At 40.7% G+C, this 18,981-nt stretch overlaps 1 protein-coding gene across 4 annotated transcripts in view; it reads right to left on the bottom strand.

Annotated features, from left to right (window-relative positions):
* Positions 1 to 18,777, bottom strand: part of PAPLN (papilin, proteoglycan like sulfated glycoprotein) — a 61,938-nt gene extending 43,161 nt beyond the window's left edge. For 3 of the 4 annotated variants that reach the window (XM_085299839.1, XM_085299838.1, XM_085299840.1), the window contains exons 1-2: positions 18,509 to 18,777; positions 7,386 to 7,448 (exon numbers count right to left, since the gene is read on the bottom strand). In XM_085299839.1, the coding sequence (XP_085155965.1) occupies positions 7,386 to 7,448; positions 18,509 to 18,517 (72 nt within the window). In that variant the 5' untranslated portion in view covers positions 18,518 to 18,777. The remainder of the gene's footprint in view (positions 1 to 7,385; positions 7,449 to 18,508) is intronic. The other variant, XM_085299841.1, reaches the window with a different exon arrangement.
* Positions 18,778 to 18,981: the final 204 nt, after the last annotated feature.

The raw sequence follows: 18,981 nt of genomic DNA, 5'->3' as shown, positions 1-18,981 counted from the left end.
GGCCCAACTGTTCTGTCTAGTTTTGCTGTCTGTTGAGACAACAGAGATGTATACCTCCTGCAGATGCTTCATACTCTTGGATGGCAAGGAACAGAAGGGGTATTTCAGAAGCAGATGAATGACCCTGGCACCACAGACTGTCAGTGCTTGCAGGTAGATGGGCTGCTGCCGTCTAAAGGTTTAGACAGTCAGTGGTTTAATTTTCATGGACAGTGCACTGCTTTCATCAATTCTAGACAGAGACACTGCTCACCGAGTTGTGGCACCTTCTGCTTTCATGCCAACTACATCTGATGTAACCAGARAGTAAAGAAGCTATGCCTCCGAATCACTAGAGCTCCAGACTTCACCTTCACAGACAACTCCAGTACGTAGTAGAGTGGAACCCACTCAAATACAAACAAAAGAATTCTGGAACAAGGCACTAGATTGTATAATATATACTATTAAATATATACAGTATAATAGGTTTTTCTATATATGAAATGGGAATGGGAAGAGGAGCTGTGAATRGTACTTAGAGAAAAAAGCATTAGTGGTACACATGAATATTTTAAAGGATGCTCTTGGGGGACTTCTCAGTCAGTTTGATGAGGTGAGGTTTGATGAAGAAACTACACACAGACAGAGAACTGTACATTTCAGACAGGCATTAAAGGCAAGCAGCGATCCACAAGGTCTGTATAACAAAATCTGAACTCATCAATCAGGGGAGATCATTTCTCAGAGCCTTGATGTAACCCAAATACTGCTAGAAAACCATCAAAGCAGATGTTAATTGTATAGTCCAAAGTGAGAGTCTGCAACCACAGGTCCAAATAAACTAAATCCCAGCTAGATCCTTATACCTAGGGTTTCCCTACCCACAGGGCACCTCTGATGGCCAAGCAGTAGTCATTCTGAATTATACTGTAATTCTGTGTGATGGCTTTCCAGACAGTTAAGCAGTAACAAATCATCATGGTATACCAGTACAACAGTCGCTGCTCATACCACATTATTACTGATAGCTATACTATGCCCGAGAGGTTTTGGACAAGGCTAGCAACTGCTGTGAGTTCTGCAGGTCACACAGCTTTGATCCACTGAGCTGCATTCGAAGCACCTTTCTGGACACTGAAAAGTTGTTATTGTGACTTCTTGAACTGCATCATGCATTTATTAGATTCTATTCAGATTTGCGTCAATCTCAGTGCCCACTCTGAGACTACGATGGGAAATTCTTGACATCAGAGGTTGACTACAAGGCCTTATACTCTTATTACCCATTGAAAATGCTGTAGTTGTCAATTATAAGAGAAGTAAATATGGAATTGATCCCTAAGTCTCAGTGTCAATTTATCCAGTGYTTCTGCTGCTTAAAACTATAGTCAAAAGCAGAGTCTCCACTTCATTAATAGTGTATCTCTGATCTTTCCTGGTATTTCTCAAATAATACTATACCCTTTTGCTTGACAAATATCTGCCTTCTGGGATTTACAAACAGTTTCTGAAATAAGGTTTACCTTTATTTTGACATACCCTTGAATTCTGATCCCACTGACAAAACAGTTACGAAAGGGTGAAAAATATCAAATGCTTTACAAAAGAAAGTTATCACCACAGTCATTTATTCCATAACTATTTCATTGACAAAATCCTGGCAAGCAGGAAGTCTCCACTGAAAAATGCAGTTTCACTAACTTTGAATAATAATTACTTAGAGAAAAGTCAATAGGGGCAGGATCTCACCAGCCACGGCCCATCCCACCGCCCCACAAGGGAACAGGGCAGCCCCAGGGATGACAGCTGGGTTCAGCTGAAAGTCCAGATGATCAGGCAAGTTTGTGGTGATGAGGCAGGTCCAAGGTCAAGCCAGGAAGTCASTCCACAGCTCAGGGTAAGCATCAGGTCAAGTGACGGTAACCAGGATCAGTCACAAGCCCATGATTGCCAGGCAGGTCCATGGTCAAGCTGGATGATTGCCTGCAGAYTGGAGTTGGTAGGACAGGGCTGGAGACTGGGCACCACCATGGCGCCATAGGGCAGGGCCTGACAGCCCTGGTCTGAGCTGAAATGGGGCCCTGGGCTGGGCAYGATGGGGAGAGGTGGGCAGGGACAGGCAAGATTGTCAGTGCTCTCAAGGTCCTGACCAAAACAATTCATCCTGAGTGTATTTCCAGAGCATGTGTTCTTCAGGATGTGAATTATTTCTTTTTCCTTTCTATATCAGGAAAATCTACCCAGTATTACACTGATGACCACCTACTGTTTCTGCATAGCTAAGCCCTGCAAGATACGTAACATTCAACACTCACACTTAATTGAAAGGGAGCTGAGAACATTCAGTATCTCATAGATTTATAATGTAGATATATGACAGATGCTATTATCCCAATAGATACATTTTCCAAATAAATCTATCTGTACTCAGCTATGCTATTAGCCTAAAAAAAAAAAAAAAAAAAAAAAAAAAAAAAAAGAATCGGTGCCATATGAATAAGGTATTTTTGATAATTGTCTTAACCATTGATCTTGGCTCAGACACAGCACACTTGCAAAGAGCTTTGATGATGAAGTGTGCCAAGTACCATATGAATAATGAATAAGTAGTTGAAGAAATGCATACGAACAAAACAAGAACTACAAGAATGGGAGTGAACAAGGTGGTGACAGCAGGAAGGGAAATACAAATGGCACCRCAGAGAAGAGCATCTTATCAAGACAATCTACTTCACAAAGAGGAGAAAAAAACAGGGCTTTATTATTTCTAATGGCCTGCAGTTTTCATTCACTGTGTGTGTCTCTCTCTCCCCCTCCATTTCCCTCCACCATTATAGCCCCAGGTTGTTAACATATCCCCTCTGATATGCCCACTAAAAATTAAAAAAAAAAAAAAAAAAATCCATCAGTTCCCCCACGTCTTTAGCTCCTCAGAATACTTCACCATTTAATCCACACCCTCGCTATTCCCATCTTTTTCTCATGTACCCCATATTCACCCTTCAGTTCTCCGAGTTCTTTCTACCTCATTATGGGCTATTCCACAGTGTACTTGGCTCCTTCCACATCCTCTACTTTCCCGTCTGCAGGGCAAGATGCAGTGTGTACTACAGAACCAGACACATCCTGCTTCGCTGGACTGCGCTCGCAGGATGACTAGCAGCCAGAGCAGATACAGTTGCTTAACAGGAATGGAAGGCCTCCCAGAGACTCTGCGGGAGTTGACAAGGGTGTAAAAAGAGCACTCTAAGAAGATACGGCTATTGCAGAGAAGTTAAATTAATTCTTTGCATTCCTGATGGAAGCTACTGGTGACATTCAGACAGCTCCACAAAAAGAGGGATTGTGAGAAAATGTTATGACCACAGACTCATTCTGGAAAAGTGGACAAAACAAACAGTATGAAGTCACCAGCAGCTGTTTATCCAAGGGATCTAAAAAGAACTCTAGGTTGAAAGGGCTAAAGCATTACATACTAACAGGCAAGCTCTCAGTTAAAAACACTTTTGTATTTTATAACTGTGAAGTGGAAAATGTGACAGCAACTCACAAAAGAATCCCAGGATAGCCCAAGGAACTGTAAACCCACGTACTATAAAACTGATGTCTACTAGACAAATTAATTGAAACGATAATAAAGAATAGAATTGGCAGACACCTAGTATATTTATAGTATAATAGTATATATACCATGTATAGACTAATTTGGGGGAAATAGGCTTTTTTTAAAGGCAAATCTTTCTAAGGCTATTTGAATTTTTAGAGAGATTCAATGCAACTGTCAACAAGGCATCTGATATATTCAGATTTCCAAAAGGCTTTCAGCAAAATTCTTCATCTAAAGCTTTGAAGGAAGCTAAGCAGCTAGAAGGAAGGTCCTTGCACGGATGATGAACAGGCGGCCGAAAGACAGAAAACAAAGGTAGAAGTAAAAGCTCTGTCCACTACAGGAACTGACATCAGCARCTGAATTCTGTAAGGAACCTGCACCGTTAGCACATTTGTAAGTTATATCAAAAACACAGAAATAACAAAGGAGGCTGATAAGAGTAATTCACAGTACAAAGGATGTCTGAGGACTAGAGACTGACTGAAAAAAAAAAACTGTAGAAGGATTTATAGCATGAGTGGTCGGTCAGAAAAATGACAGATGAGATTTCATGTAGATAATAAAGCAGTGCACATGAGAAAACACAAATCCTATCCTCCTAAATAAAAATATGATATATGAACTGATCTCTATCACTGAAGAGCAGGATCTTGGTGTTATGATAGAAACACTGTGGATATCAGAAATATRGACTGGATTCAAGGAGACATTGAATAGGTTAAGGGAAGAGAAAAAGATACAGCCTAACTCAAAAGGTTCATAAACTGTAAACAACTGGAGACTGGAAGTGTATTGTGGAAAACATTGTACCTACTCACCATTTTATTTTAGTTTTTCTAGGCATCTGTTTATGATGTTGCTGGAGACAGGATAAAGGGCAAAATGAACCTTTGTTCTGACTCAGTACAATTGTTACGATTTTTTTTTTTAAATCTTTCACTCAATAAGAATATTAATATGATCTCCTTCCCTTTCTCCCTYCTCCAAATAATTTTTACTGTTCTTGACCTTAACTTTGGGGTCCTTCTGTTCCTTTTGACCTTTCTGTCAACAGATTTAGAAGTTTAGTCAACAGATTAACAATGTTTAAACACTAACAATGTTCATTTCTTCAGAAGAAATCAGAAATGTCATTTTAACCTAGAAATGCAGACCATGGAGATATCTATAGAAATGTATGACTCTCCACAGCAAATGCACTTGATTTTCAGCCAAGCTTCAGACCAACCTTCACTTCAAGCATACTGCAGGACATTCAAGGAACAAATATAAGTAGCTGGAAATGAGCTAACTATCAGCTAATCATGAAGAATTAAATCAAACTCTTCCCTTGACAGACAACYTTTCTTTGATATAGTCCCAAAACACATGTGGTAAAGGGTTTCCAATCTAGAAAGAAGGAATTCTAAAATGTTTTCARCATGAAAGAATGCTTGGGAAAAAAAATATTTTGAGGTAAAGTGAAACCTGGTGTCAAGTTTACTAAACACAAAGCAACCTCAAAGCATACAGTACCTCTTCCAATGTTACATACACACATACAATAAAAATAGAAGAATTATTCACATTAAAAACGTTCAGAATTCATTTTTTCTGAATCATAGTTCAGGCAGTTTTACCTTTACATCTGCTCTAAAAACACTACAGAAATCACGAGAAAAACACCTGAACCTATTCTGTCAGACTATTCTGTCTCTCAGATCTGCCCTAACAGCTAGGTCACAAGCTGTAGAGACATCATCTTGGTTACCTGTCTGTATAGCCCCTACCATAATGACCCCGACCATCCAGGCACAGTTTCTGTAGCACAGACAATAGAGGAGGTACTAGTGAAAGGGATGAGCTCCTTTTCCAGCTTCTTCAAAGCCTGGTGAAAAGAGAGAAACACTGCAGGTACTGCATGATAAGACCTTCTCTGTATTCAAGCAGTAACAAGGGGAAGAAGAGTCTAGCAGGTCCTATGAAGGATGGAATGGTCTCAGCAGCCAGTGGCTGGACAGGCAGGAATCCCTCTCTTGCCCTCTAATGGTGCCCATCTATCTGGYGAATAGCAGCTAAACCAGTCACTCTTGGTCCTGCCAACATTTCCTCTCTCTTCCACTTGCTGCTTTCTCCGGTCTAACAACCAACATGAAGTAAAAACAAGTTCAGCTACTATACTCCACAAGCAGGAAAAGAGATGAAAAACAGTAAGCATCAATCTACACCCTTTAATCACAAGCAGACACAAACCCCTGCGGATACATCTTCCCCATCCTAATGTAAGCCTGCAGTCACATCTACAGCTGTACTCCCATTATCTGGGTGTTTGCAAGCTCACACTTTCCTGCTTCCAGGACAAAAGGTGTCAGCTCCAGAAGCAATGGTTGTTTGCATAAGCAGACAGGATGGATCTCAGAGCTAAAAGGCTCGTTCTGGATTAAAACCCACAGGGGTCAGATTGTGCCTTTTCTGCTCTGATATTACTTAGTTCTGCCTTCCCCACCCCCTCTCCCCACAATCCTTTCTTTATGCGATATGCATTATTTACTTCATGGCTGCATGAAGTCAAGTTGGAAACCAACAGGTACTGTTTTTTCTCTCCCCTCCCAGGAAAAAACTAGGAAACCACTAGTGCAGAATGCCTCAGTGCTGCTGGATCTTCCTATCTCCTTATGCCTTGGACAGATCCAGCATGTCACTGAAGCTGAAGTTATTTGGTGGCCAAGCAACACTTTCCCCTTCATTCACCACGCCTTCAAGAGGAGCCACTGACTATGCACAGGGGCAGACCCTAACATCACAGACAAGTGTCTGCCTTCACAGTTGCAGGGTACTTCAGTCATTTCCCTTCCGGAAAACCACCAGGTTGGGGATCAGCAGATGAACTGAACATAGTATATTCAGTTTCTGGTTCTTTTAACATACTGCGCCATCTTCTATCAGATGTGAGACAGTAAGCACTTATTTAAGCATACTTCCAGATGTAAAATACAAAGTCTATGACAACCGATAAACTCTACCTGATTTCTGGCCTCTCATCCCTGATCTTCAAAGAAGGCCTACAAAGCATTTGCAAATGATGAGTCTGGGAATAAAAATTCGTAACTAGAGATTAAAAGTTATGGACTCATTAATTTTAATGGCATGTTCTAGTTTCTCACTACTCCCACAAAACACTTACTCCAGGTGATAATTACCTCTTTTTTTCTCTCTGTTCCTTTCCATCTAACAAAGGTATCACCACCCCCTTTGCTAACACTTCCCCTCTGCTCAGCATGTCACGTTTTACCTCAGATTGTCCAACTCACTAGTATAGCTGAAGTTAAACTCAGAGAAACTGTTCTCAAACTGTATTTTCTTCAGAAAGCTCCTACTTCTCTCTCGGAAAGCAAGAAGAATCTCAGCTCCTGAATGTCGCTTTCTTTTTTTTGATATTATCAAATTGTTTTTTTACTTCCCCCAAGAAAGCTAGACCATATGGCTTAACCCATTACGGCTACACAAAAAAAGAGAAACACCAGAACCAAAAAGACTCACTCTTCTTTATCTCAAGTGACAACTGTCTCTAGCTTTGAAGTGGAAAACAGCAATTACTGCTTTGTAGATATCACCCCTATAGCTAAAGGGGCTACCACAATTTAATTGCCATACTAGACATTTCATGACATGCACCACAATAGGGCTGATGACTTTAACCCATCTGCTCTAGGGGAATGCTGTCGACAAAATATGTATGTTACAGATTGGTGTCAGTCTTTAACAGAAATAGCTTTCATTTCTCATGACAGTGGTCTGATGAACTTTTACTTACTGACAATGCAGAAGGTGGCATCATTGCTAATACGAGCAGAAGAAACATGTTCTTCATCTTTTCCTGTAGAACAGAAAGATTATTGATCAGAATTGCTTGCTTCTTTGCTGCTTGTATGGTGGCAAAGCTAAGACACCAGACAGTAGAAAAATGGAAGTGAGACTAAAATCAAAGTGAGAAAAGAAAAACAGTTTTCTCTCTCCCTGGATAGGCAAAGGCAACTGCAAAGACTGAAAATTACTCTGCACAGAAAGCCAGAATGTGATTAATGAGTGCAATTATTTCCCTGAACTTTCCTCTAGTATTACAAAACACCATCCCTGCGCACAGTGGAGGATACATACTGTTGCTTGTCTGCTTTTCATCATTTCTCATATATACGTGACAAAAACAGTTCAAGAAGATAATGACTTCAAACAACTCAAAGCAGGAAATTTTCTAGTTAACATTTCTGTACCCTGTGTTCATCCTGTGTGGCTTGCTGAGGTTTCGTGTCTTCCTTTGTGTAATCTTGCATGTTTAAAAATCTTATAGTTTGTCATGGACAGCTATAGCTAGATTCAACCATCAGTAGTTACAGTTCTGCAGATGTAGAAAGGAGATTAGGTCACACAGGCTGCTAATGCAGCATACAACAGAATATAAAACAGTGCTGAAATACTGTAGGAGTGTAAGTTTCCAAAAATTGGGGCATTACGCACACTTGAGTCCACAATACTATATGGATGTATTGCCTGTCGCTATTTTATCCTCTCTTCTGAGTTGCAGCAACCAAACCTACAACAACCACCACTCACTGAAGATTGTTACCGTGACAGAGAACACTGGTCACTAGAAACTGCTTGTTCCTCATGACTTCTTTCCCGTTRACTGAGCCCAGAAAGAAGACATGGCCTAGGTATTTCCAGCACAGTGTTACACAATCCAAGCTTCTTTCTAACTTGGGAGAAGAAAGGGAAAAGGAAAGAGAGATAAATCTTCCTTTCACAAAGCATAAAAGCATCCAGGAAGAAATGCTTATCTCAACAGCTTTTGTAACAACGCTTCTTTTAATATTAAAAGCCTCATATAGAGCTCCTTTAGCCTCAAGTATTAAATCCAAATAAAACATAGAACATATATCACTGATAACAGTGCATATTATTAATATGAAACCATTGGGACTAAAATCTTTGCTGCATGAGAATATCAAGTCAGAAACAAAATACATCTAAAATAAAACCTACTTGGTGTAGTACTTGGGTATTTCCAAATTACTCTCTGATGAACAACCATTCTTCTTGTAGTGCCAGGCCTCACTGAATCCACACAGCTCCTTACAGCCTCCTAAAATCCATATATACCCATAGATTCTGAAGTGCTGTGGATGAAAAGCTTCCCTTTAATATTTTTGCTTTGGGTTATAAAAGCTAAGTCCAAAAATCCAATTGCACCTGATTCTTTGTGCACAATAAATACAGAAAATATAATCGCCAAAACAAGCACTAGTAAGCTTCTCTCCCTATACACTGAGTGCTAATCACATGATTCATAAGAAAATGAAGTCTTAGGGACTTTTGATGAGATTAGACCTTCACGCATTTTGGATTAGTCCTTCCTGAGGAACTGAGGGAAGATTAYGTTCTCTCTATGATGCACACATGCTACTACATCTCCTTCTATTCAAGTCAAGGAAGAAGCAAGCTAGACAACAACTGCATTCCTCAACGAACAACCTCCAYGAGAGGTTAAGTACATTAAGTACCTCCTGTACACTGCTGAGATCAACAACCAAACCCTTTTCCACTGGGTAGAGTGGAAGGAGACCACAAAACAACCCTTTTGCTACAAGTTTGCTACAAGTTCTATATACACAAAGAACAAAGCTTTTCTGAAGCAGCTAACACCACTAGTCAAGTGCAGTGTGAGAATAACATCTTCCTTGAACACTGCTCAGGTGTTAGTGTGACAGAAAGATAAATAATTTTCAGATTCATCAGGTAAAAATACCACTTCCCAGGTAAAAATACCACTTCCCCAGCATTCCTCTCTCACATCTTCCATCCTAGACCTCTCAGGTTCACTGAGTCTGCTGGGGAAATCGCATCCCTTGCTCCAGCTGTCTCGTGCTGCAGGTATCATACTGGCCCCTTAGTTCCTTTTAGCATTTGAGTCAAGAGGGGGACAGGGAGCTGGGCTCAACACTTACRAGGCTCCTGGAGAACAGGCAAGAGGAGCAGCTTCCCAGAGCTTGCAGTGCTCCCAGTCTCCAAGTATTTAATATCTTGGAGGTTTTAGCCAGATCAGATCAAAAGATTCTGCAAGGAGACAACTAGAGAGGACACCAAGTGTTTCGGACAATACTTGCATCAAAGCAACTGATTATAGTCTGGTTTCTGTTRGTATCTTTGTGCAACTGCACTTGCATGGGAATTGCCTAGCATTTGGCCCAAATTCAGCCGCAAAAAGATTATCATTCAGCCTTGTTAAATCAGTCAACAGTTCTCAGGAGAATAGTTGGAAGGAAGCACATGGCCATTCACAGTCTATTAAATCCTCCACTCCTGAATAAAGCTTGTAACTGATCCTCTGAGCTTCAATAAATTTGTTACTTTGAAAGTTTCCTCAGATGTAGCGTTCAGTGCTGATTCCCCTCTGCTTATCTCCAGCCAGAAACACCACAGATGAGATCAGGGCGTCCAACTGAAACCTTTAAATGATCAAGTTAAATTTTTAGATGTTTCAAATGTTCAGTTTAAATTTTCAGTTGCAATTAATAAAAACTCCTTGTAGGACCTTGGATACAGCAGCACCTGTTTATTCTGATTGTTTTCCATTGTTCTCACCAAAGGCTGGGTGTGCAGGGGAAGGAAAGAAAAGGACAGTGTTTTGCAGTGTTTTCGCTTGTGACAATAGCAGCTGCTGCTTTCTGTTCCTCCTGCCATTTCTTAATTCTTTTAAAACCTCCCCAGTTCCCTTCTCCCACTGTGTGCTAGAACAGCATCTCCACTCTCCTCCACCCAGAAACATTTSCTGAGAGAAAATAGTGACTTTATGYTCAAGACACAGAACAGCTGCTGGAAAGTTCACATGAAGGAATTCCTGTCATAGTGCTAAAATATGAAGTTACATCATCAAGAAGCATTATGAGAACTAGTTCACAATACATAAAGAGAAACCTGAATCTTCACTCTGAACTAGAGGTGGGCTCCACTGAAACCTCAGCTCCACATGGTGGAAGAGATTCAAATTTTCTAGCCAGCTATGATTGTCATCAGTTTCTCAGGCTAGGTAAGTAAAAGGGATGAAGTGGTGACTGCTTCCAAGTACCTGTAAGTTTGGCCAAAAAGAGTAGGTCCAGACTTGAACTACAAAGCTGTTTTCTCTAATAGAGACCAACCCAAGGCCTCTGAACAGTGGAGAAGTTTAACCTTGGATCAGACTTTAGCATCTCAGGACCCTTGCTTCTATTCCAACACAGTATGGTTCAAGTCAGATTTTGTGGAAATTCAAAAAACTCATGTCTGACAGTATCCACAAAGCAGGTTCTTGAGCCTTTTCTGAACTGCTTCTGCAGCACCTAGTTCTGCCAAGCACCATGGCCAAAAGGGCCAGAGTGTCACAAGGGGACAGCTGGCATTTCATCACYCTGGACAGGACATAAGAACTCCAGTAAAACTGGAGACGGGGATAGCCATCCTTGCTGTGGAGCTTAACACTAAGCCTACTCAGGAAAGAAGCTTTTGCCTTAAATAGAAGGTCTAGAAAAGACTGATGGGAAACATGGAGATGATCTCTCTGTAGTGGAGCCAGCAGTGACTTGTTATTRAAAAAAGCATTTCATTTAGTTACAAATTCTTATCTGGGGCTAGGTCTAACAAGATCACTGAATTCTTCATTGAGGCCAGGACTATGTTTGACACAAATTGGAGCCGAGAAGAATCAAGGACAATTTTAATGAATCCTATGTTTTCTCTGTGTGTGCAAATATTGTTTCCCAATGCACAAACAAGATACAAGTTTGCCTACTTAAACTTGGCATCTTTTCCAAACAACCTCTCAACATCTGGTTCCTAGGGAGACAAGGCCTGTATATATGCATAAAATAACTTTGGTCAGCTAGTTAATTTCAAGGTTTCAAGTACATAAAGTAAGTTTCAAAGGCATAAAGTTACTTTCAGTTTGATAAAAAAAATGCAGCCAGAATGAAGAGACATATTCAGAGGGCTGGAGCACCTGCCCTGTGAGGAACGGCTGCGAGAGCTGGGCCTCTTCAGTCTGGGGAAGAGAAGACTGAGGGGGGGGATCTTATCCATGTGTGAAGGGAGGGTGTCAAGGGGACGGGGACAAACTCTTTTCAGTTGTCCCATGCGACAGGACAAGAGGGAACGGGCAGAAACTGAACCACAGGAAGTTCCGCCTGACCGTGAGGGGGAATTTCTTCCCTGTGAGAGTGACAGAGCCCTGGACCAGGTTGCCCAGAGAGGCTGTGGAGTCTCCTTCTCTGGAGATCTTCAAGGCCCGCCTGGACGCAACCCTGTCTACCATGTTGTAGGTGACCCTGCTGAGCAGGGAGGTTGGACTAGATGATCTCCAGAGGTCCCTTCCAACCTTACTGATTCTRTGATTCCATTTGACCCATTTAGACAATGGCATTTCTTTTCAACAGGAGCGAGCTGGAACTTGAAAGAGACTTTATAAACAACTGGACAGCCAATGCTACATGTCTACTTTCTGTTTAGCATATATGACAGATCAATCTCCTTTTGCACATGAAGACCATTTCCAATCATCATTTGGCAAGGACACACACCACACATATGGGGGGGCAGGGACAGTTCTGGGATTGGTTCATAAGCAGGAGACAAAAAGAGCTCTTCAGGGTTCTCACTCTTCTACCGCCCAACAAGATAAAGCTAGGTGGGCATGCAGCTAAGTGCCAAAGGAACTCAGCAGTGCCAGACTGGGCAGCGCCTAATGATTCATTTCATCTCTCAGCTGGGGATTTGAGTTACCCAACAAATATCTATTATTCCCAACTGAGGGAGCCTCAGCACAGAAGCTGTCTTTGAATGATTTCCATGCCACAAGTTGGCCAGTCCTGCAATAAACACTTGCCCAATTCAATACAGATTGAAACCACTTACTATAAAGCTTAGTGTATCCAGCATTAAGGTTACCTTACTACTRTCAACCTGCTAGTCAAACCTTTTCAGAACCTCCCTCATTCCCTACCTTCCACTCTTCAACATGCTACATTTCAGTTGTTTCTGAGGCTTGGATGAAGTAGGTGGGAAATCAGAAGAGATGATATTATGGTGCCCAATTATCCACTGACATCAATTGTCTTAGTCATTAATTCAGAGTCTTTTACTTTTTAGACTCTACATTTTCTATATCCATTACTAACTTGTGCTTTGCTCTCAAAACTTGTGGAGTGGCTTGGTTCCACCTTTCTTTGTTTTGTTATCCACTGAGAAGCACCTCCTACAGCTTGTAGGAAAACATACTTACAGCAAAAAAGATGAGTTAGGTCAAAGTAGTTTAAAAAGAGATTTTTTAAAAAATAAATTATATATTTAAAAAAAAAWTAACGGTTCCATGAAGCAGGGATCCAGAGGAGGGGAAAAAGCCCCCATGGATACGGTTCCTTGGACTCTAACTGGGAGTAATCTGGGGAGGAGGACCAAGCCCAGAGGAATCAAGAAACTGATCATCTGTTTTAGATAGCGGATAAGTGAATTATGTGAATTCAAGAAACTGCTTAATATATTGCCTGTCTGCTTTCTTCCTTCACTATAGCTAACCATCTTTCTTTGACATTTTTCCAAAGAAAATCCTGAGCACGACTCCCCTTGAGTTAGGGTGGGATAAGCGAGTTAATGTGCATGTGGCAGTTAAAGTGGAAGGATGCTGAATTTTCCTTGCCTTGCTATGTTCATAAAGCGATGTTTGTTTACAGCAATGCATAAATGTTTATTAAATGTGTGTCTAAATATAAAACCATTTGAAAGTGCTTGGTGGGATGGGAAGGGAGAGAGAATAAAGACATACATGATACAAGTTGGGGAACTGAAAGTTTTACGGTGATATCTTTACCACTGACATCCAGATTTATTCATTCACTCTAAACACGTGCTAGGAGATCAAGAGTTTCAGTCAAGAAAGTCATCCTGCTGAGATATACTTTCAGCCATACTATGCATTTTAGAATTTCAGCTAGAACAATTTTAAAGTTCATTTGTTAAATGATGAAACAGAAAAACCACACACAACAAAAACAACATCCCAATGCTTGCAGCAGCAGAGCACTAGCTGGCTAGAGAACCGAGTAGCAATAAGATGCAAGCATCTTCTAAACTTCTTTATCAACAGATTTATCCCAGCCTTCAGCCTGATTCACAAAAGGCACCTGAATCTGCACTGGGCCTTTTGTTTAGTGTGGCTGACCCATACTGACCACATTTTTAAAAAGAACTTTTACAGTGCCAAGTTCAGCAACTCTCAGGGAAGCTACAGAAGTCTGTCAGTTTTAACCTGAATACAGAAATCACACAAAACAGAAGTTGAAAAATAATCAGATGGAACAGCAAGATCAGGTTTTGGCAGCTTCAGATCATGCTGTGAATTACACAGAAATTCCTCTAAGGTCTCACATGAATACCCTGTCAAGGGGTGGGGAAGAGGCAGAGCTGCTTTCCCATCTCCAAAATCCACGATGAAAGAGCTAATATTTAGGTCAGGGGTGCTGTATCTTCCAAGCAAATATGGTCACTCTGCCAGCCCTTTCTATGAGCTAATGAAGTATTTCACACGGACAACTTTCCATCTACCTATTAATATCAGCTGAGATTCAATTTTCTCTAGCCTTCTCCTATTAGGTTTGCAGCTAAAAATTCATTGTAAGAGAAAGATAGGATTCTGCCTTCTATTTTGGTAGTCTCACTGTCCTAAGGTGTTAATTAAATCTGCAAGCATGTAGGAAGACAGACAAGCACACATAGATTAATTTAGACAGTTAACATTGCTAAAAGACACTACCAGCTGCCCATGGAAAACATCCCAAACATTAAAAGGCTATACATTGAAGAAGAATGGTTAAAGACCTCCTAAGCCTACTACTGTCTTGTCACAGCTGAGGCTTGACTTAAATTAGTTATTTAGCCTGATTTGTAATATTATGTGGCACCGAGTACGACTAATGTTTACAAATATGCTAGTCAGCTGAGATTAACTCCTTCTGACTTGAATTCTGGAGAATTCCTCAGGAAAATAAAGAATTTCAATGCTGGAGAACTGCTTTCAATTTTAACTTCATTCTATCTAATATATAAAAGTGAAATGCTTCCGAGCTGTGCAAGAAATTTTAAAAAATGCTACCTCAAAAGGAAGCTTTAAAATAAATTGTTTTCTGCCTCTCTTTGCAAGATCTATGTCCTATTCTGTGAAAGGATGCTGACACTACATTCAGTGTTAGCTTGCTGTATACATAGACGATACCTGTGTTATCTTTAAATAAATTTGCTCAGAGCTTAACAATAACATAGACAGGAAAACAAAAAGAGTATTTTGAGTTTCAGTTGGGTTTGGATTGCCGCTACCATCAAATTAAAAAAAAAAAAAAAAAGAGAGAGAGAGAGAGAGAACTTTTGACTAACAAACTTGGGAGGCAGACCCTGTGCTAGTGTAATTAGGGCTGCAGTCTCTGGTCTCTAAGGATACCAGCCTAGCATCTTTCATCTGTCACCAAAAATTAACTTCATCAAAATTGATCTTAGGAGGGTGTGATCACACTGAAGTGCCTGGAGAGATCTGAAAGGAAGTACATGTTTGACTGTGTGATCACAGCAAAATGATAACAGTATGATCTAAAAATAAATTTGTTTCTTGCTCTGAAGCCAGTTTCTCCAACGGATGCCCAAACCTCCAATTACTCCTTTAAAGGCCAAGCGGAGAAATAAACAATCTGTGGATGGTACAGGTTTTCTATACATCATGTTTGCATGTCAATAAAGCTTGAGCTTGTTATTGAGTTAGCAGGCAGTTTGTACGTAGACTATAAATATGAATAGTTACACCATTCAAATCCTTTCACGCAAGTCCCTCCTCAAAAATCTAGTAGTTACTATTAATCATCATTCAAGACAACAAACTGGACAACAACAAACCACATTTCAGATCCAGTAGCAGAATGAAAAAGAAAAGCGACAGTGAAGCTGTATCCAGCAGACTGTCATTTCCAGTCAAATAAGTTCTTTTGACAAGTCCCTTAAACCATGGGCCTAACTGCAAATAACTGTCCAGAATCAGAGCAATCATCCACCACTGTCTAGCCTCAGATAGTAGTTTCTGCTAGGTACTCTTATGAGTTTATCATCAGTTTGTGTAATGCTTATCACAAAGCTAAGAGCAAAGGAACTTACTTCCTCTGTTGTTCACTGAGATTCACTATGCCACTGGGAGAACAGTTCCCCTATGTCTGAACTAATGATGAGCCTCTAGCATGAATCATAGGAATGGTTGTAATTGTATCCCAAGTATTCTAGGTGCTGTTTTTATATAAAACAGAAGCTTTTATCCTTTTATAACGAAAAAAAAATCTTTGTTTGCTGCGTACTGATGACTCATAAGGCATATACACGATCTAATTACATGGTTAACTTTTATTAACATTTAAAGTCCTCCCCTCTGAACAAAGAGAAAGCCTTTTGGTAGCCTAAGCCCTACCTGTTCTGGGCATGGATCACCATTTTGTCTTWTTTAAAATAATTGCACCCAAAAGAAGGGACCTTCCATTAAGATTGAAGAGGGTTTTTTGCAGACTCTCAATTTTAAAAGAACACTTGTGTTTCTTCAGAATATATTTTGCTCTTTGAATTTAAATACAAGTGCCACCAAGAAAAACAGTTGCAGCAACATACCTCCTTTCCCCTTTCCTAAGCCTCTTCAGCAAGTCAGGACCTAGTCATTCACAAAGACTCCAACTGAATCTCTGTCTAATCTGAGAGGCAAGTAATCCCTCAAGGCAACTAGACCAGGCAATCTCTGCTGAGATTCTCTCATATCAAGCTGATAAATTGCTGGACCAGAGAGAGAGCCCATCCTAAAAACAGAACAACAAGATCTGCATTAAAAGGCAATATACTCATTGAAGAGCAACATTTGACATTATCTRTTCTCTAACCTCTTTTAGCATTACATAGCATTTTAAGAGTTACTACTTTTCAGTTAAAATGAAGACTCCTTAATTTACAGTTTGTTTTATACTTAATATTACTTTATRCTATATAGATAGATAGTATATAGAGAGATCAGCAAACAAAAACCTATATCCCTGCTCGACAACCATCTCAAATCATTTGTTACACACCTTTTCTCAAAAGCTTCATTCAGAGTGGACAGTTTACCAGTAAATAGATTTAGAATATGCAGCTGCTACAAGTAAGAACCCATAATTCCACCATCTCTTTAAGCCAACAAGCATTTACAGTCTCATGAAGCAAAATATTAAAAAACAAACACCTCTAGGTGGTAGGGTGTTCCACAGTGCACAAAAACTTGTGAATACACTTAGAAAAAAAGTCTCCATTTTCTCATGTGGGACAAGGAAAATATGCTAGAAGCAGAACTCCCAGAAACAGCAAGTTCACTTCATTTTTAAAATTTCTGCATCCTAATATTCATTCAGTTTAATAATATCAACAAATAGTAGTTTATGCTAGTACCATGCCAAGTACACACAGTCCTCCCTACTACACAGTCTATTGCACATCACAAACACCTCCCTTTACTCCCTCTAACAGCAGGGCATTTGTCCTGAAGTCCTGGATGAGGCTGTCCAATATACATGGCTTTGTAGCACACCAAGCTCATCAGCATGCTCCACCTCAGGAATTTCAGGTTTCCACAGCTGCTTCATCTACAGACCCCATGAAATGCTCTGGGGTTACTGAACCTGAGATGGAGGGCAGAGGTACTCTCAGAGGCCACGAGAAAAACGTACAAGTTGCAAGCCAGTATGCAGAGAAGCTGTTTAARGGCCCTCATGAGTGCAATGCAGAAGGGGAAAAACTCTAAGTGTTGTGAAGATGTTTCTGAAAGCGATAAACAAAGGAGTTCACAAACCCCTTTTTTTTGGTCTCCACAGACAAACCTAAAGCAAAATAGCCTCTCTCTAAACTCCTCTACTAACTCTACTCAGTCCTAGTCCTAGGAACACCGTTCAGCACTGACAACGACTTTTACAAAACTTTGAAACTCAGTTTTTCTAACCACCACTCCTCTACCTCCATGTGGCTACCCACAAGGAACATCAGAGCACTGGGCWTATCTACCACCCTGCCCCATTGCTGCAGTGCGTTACCATCTTCTCACCAGGGCAGGTCCCTCAGGCAACATTCTTGGCCCACCTTACARGTCAGACTTACCCAGGGATGAGAGACCACATCCTACAAACCTCCCCCTTCATAAGTAGCTTTCTTGACTCCAGCAGCATCATTTAGCTGGAGAGAGTCTCCAAAATAGGGCCTGCCTCACAGCTGAGAACAATGTGCACTGAKCAGGGGACACTGGCTCCCCTCAGCACTATACCCTGCCAGCACTTGAACAGAAGCAGCTGAGCACCCCAGGGGTGGCAGTTAAGAGTTCAAGAGTCTTAGCACCTGAGTAGGCTTTTTCTCTAACCAACAAAAAAATCGTATTTGTCCCTTCAATAATCCTACTACATTTGCCTTGCTTTCTGCATTTCTTCTGCCAAATCACACGTGCCTACCCTTCAGTGGGCTCATCCAGCATCCTATCAAACAGATACCTTCCCCTCCCATCCCTTTACCCCACCCTGCAATGTCAAGAACAGCAGTTCTGGTTACATGAAAACTCAGTGTAATTAACTGTGAGGGAAAGGGATTAGCATTCACCAAATACGGGGAAATTCCTTCTTCCTCTCTTCTAAGAAGTCTGATTTTGCAGTCATAGGGACCCTGGTCTCTCCTCTCCCCTAAACTCTCTCAACTGAAGGAAAAAAAAATGGTGGGAAATCAAAATAAGCTTAAAAAAAACATAAACAGTACAGAAAAGACTAAGACAAAGTAGATGACCAGGCAGAGGGATGAGGAGACAGCCCAGAACACAAAGCCAACTCTTACCTTCTGCATGTACCTGTTAATGGCGAGTGTAAAAGTTAGAGGCACTTACACTACTATGTAGGCAAGCTCCAATAGCCAATTTCCTACTGTTCTGGTTCAAATAGTGGCTCTAACTTGCTCTTCTCTCCAGCTCCTGTTTGGTTACTAATCCTTACAGCACAGGAAAAGGAGAGTTGGATTTCATTTAACCCCTTCTGCCTCTTAAGTTTCTTCACAAGCGTTTTCTCTTTTGCTTGGAAAAGCCAGAGCTGTAAGCATGCACACATGGATGATTTGGAATGGTTTCCAGTTCCTGTAGCCTGTGTGCGAGCACACACGTTAGCTGCAAACTATGCCTTCAGTTACTGCAGGGGTGGGGCCCTTTGAAACTAGTTGTATTTTAGCTGTAGGCAGCAAATCAAAAGGGAGAGAGTTATCCACAAATCTCTTCGGTCTTAATTTTTAGTACATTCCTAATTCTAAATAAGAAATCA

The sequence above is a fragment of the Rhea americana genome, unplaced genomic scaffold (assembly GCF_003343005.1).
Source record: "Rhea americana isolate MKP2758 unplaced genomic scaffold, rheAme1 scaffold_155, whole genome shotgun sequence".
Lineage (NCBI taxonomy): Eukaryota > Metazoa > Chordata > Aves > Rheiformes > Rheidae > Rhea > Rhea americana.
The sequence above is the reverse complement of the archived record's forward strand: the minus strand, read 5'-3'. Positions and strand labels throughout refer to the sequence as shown.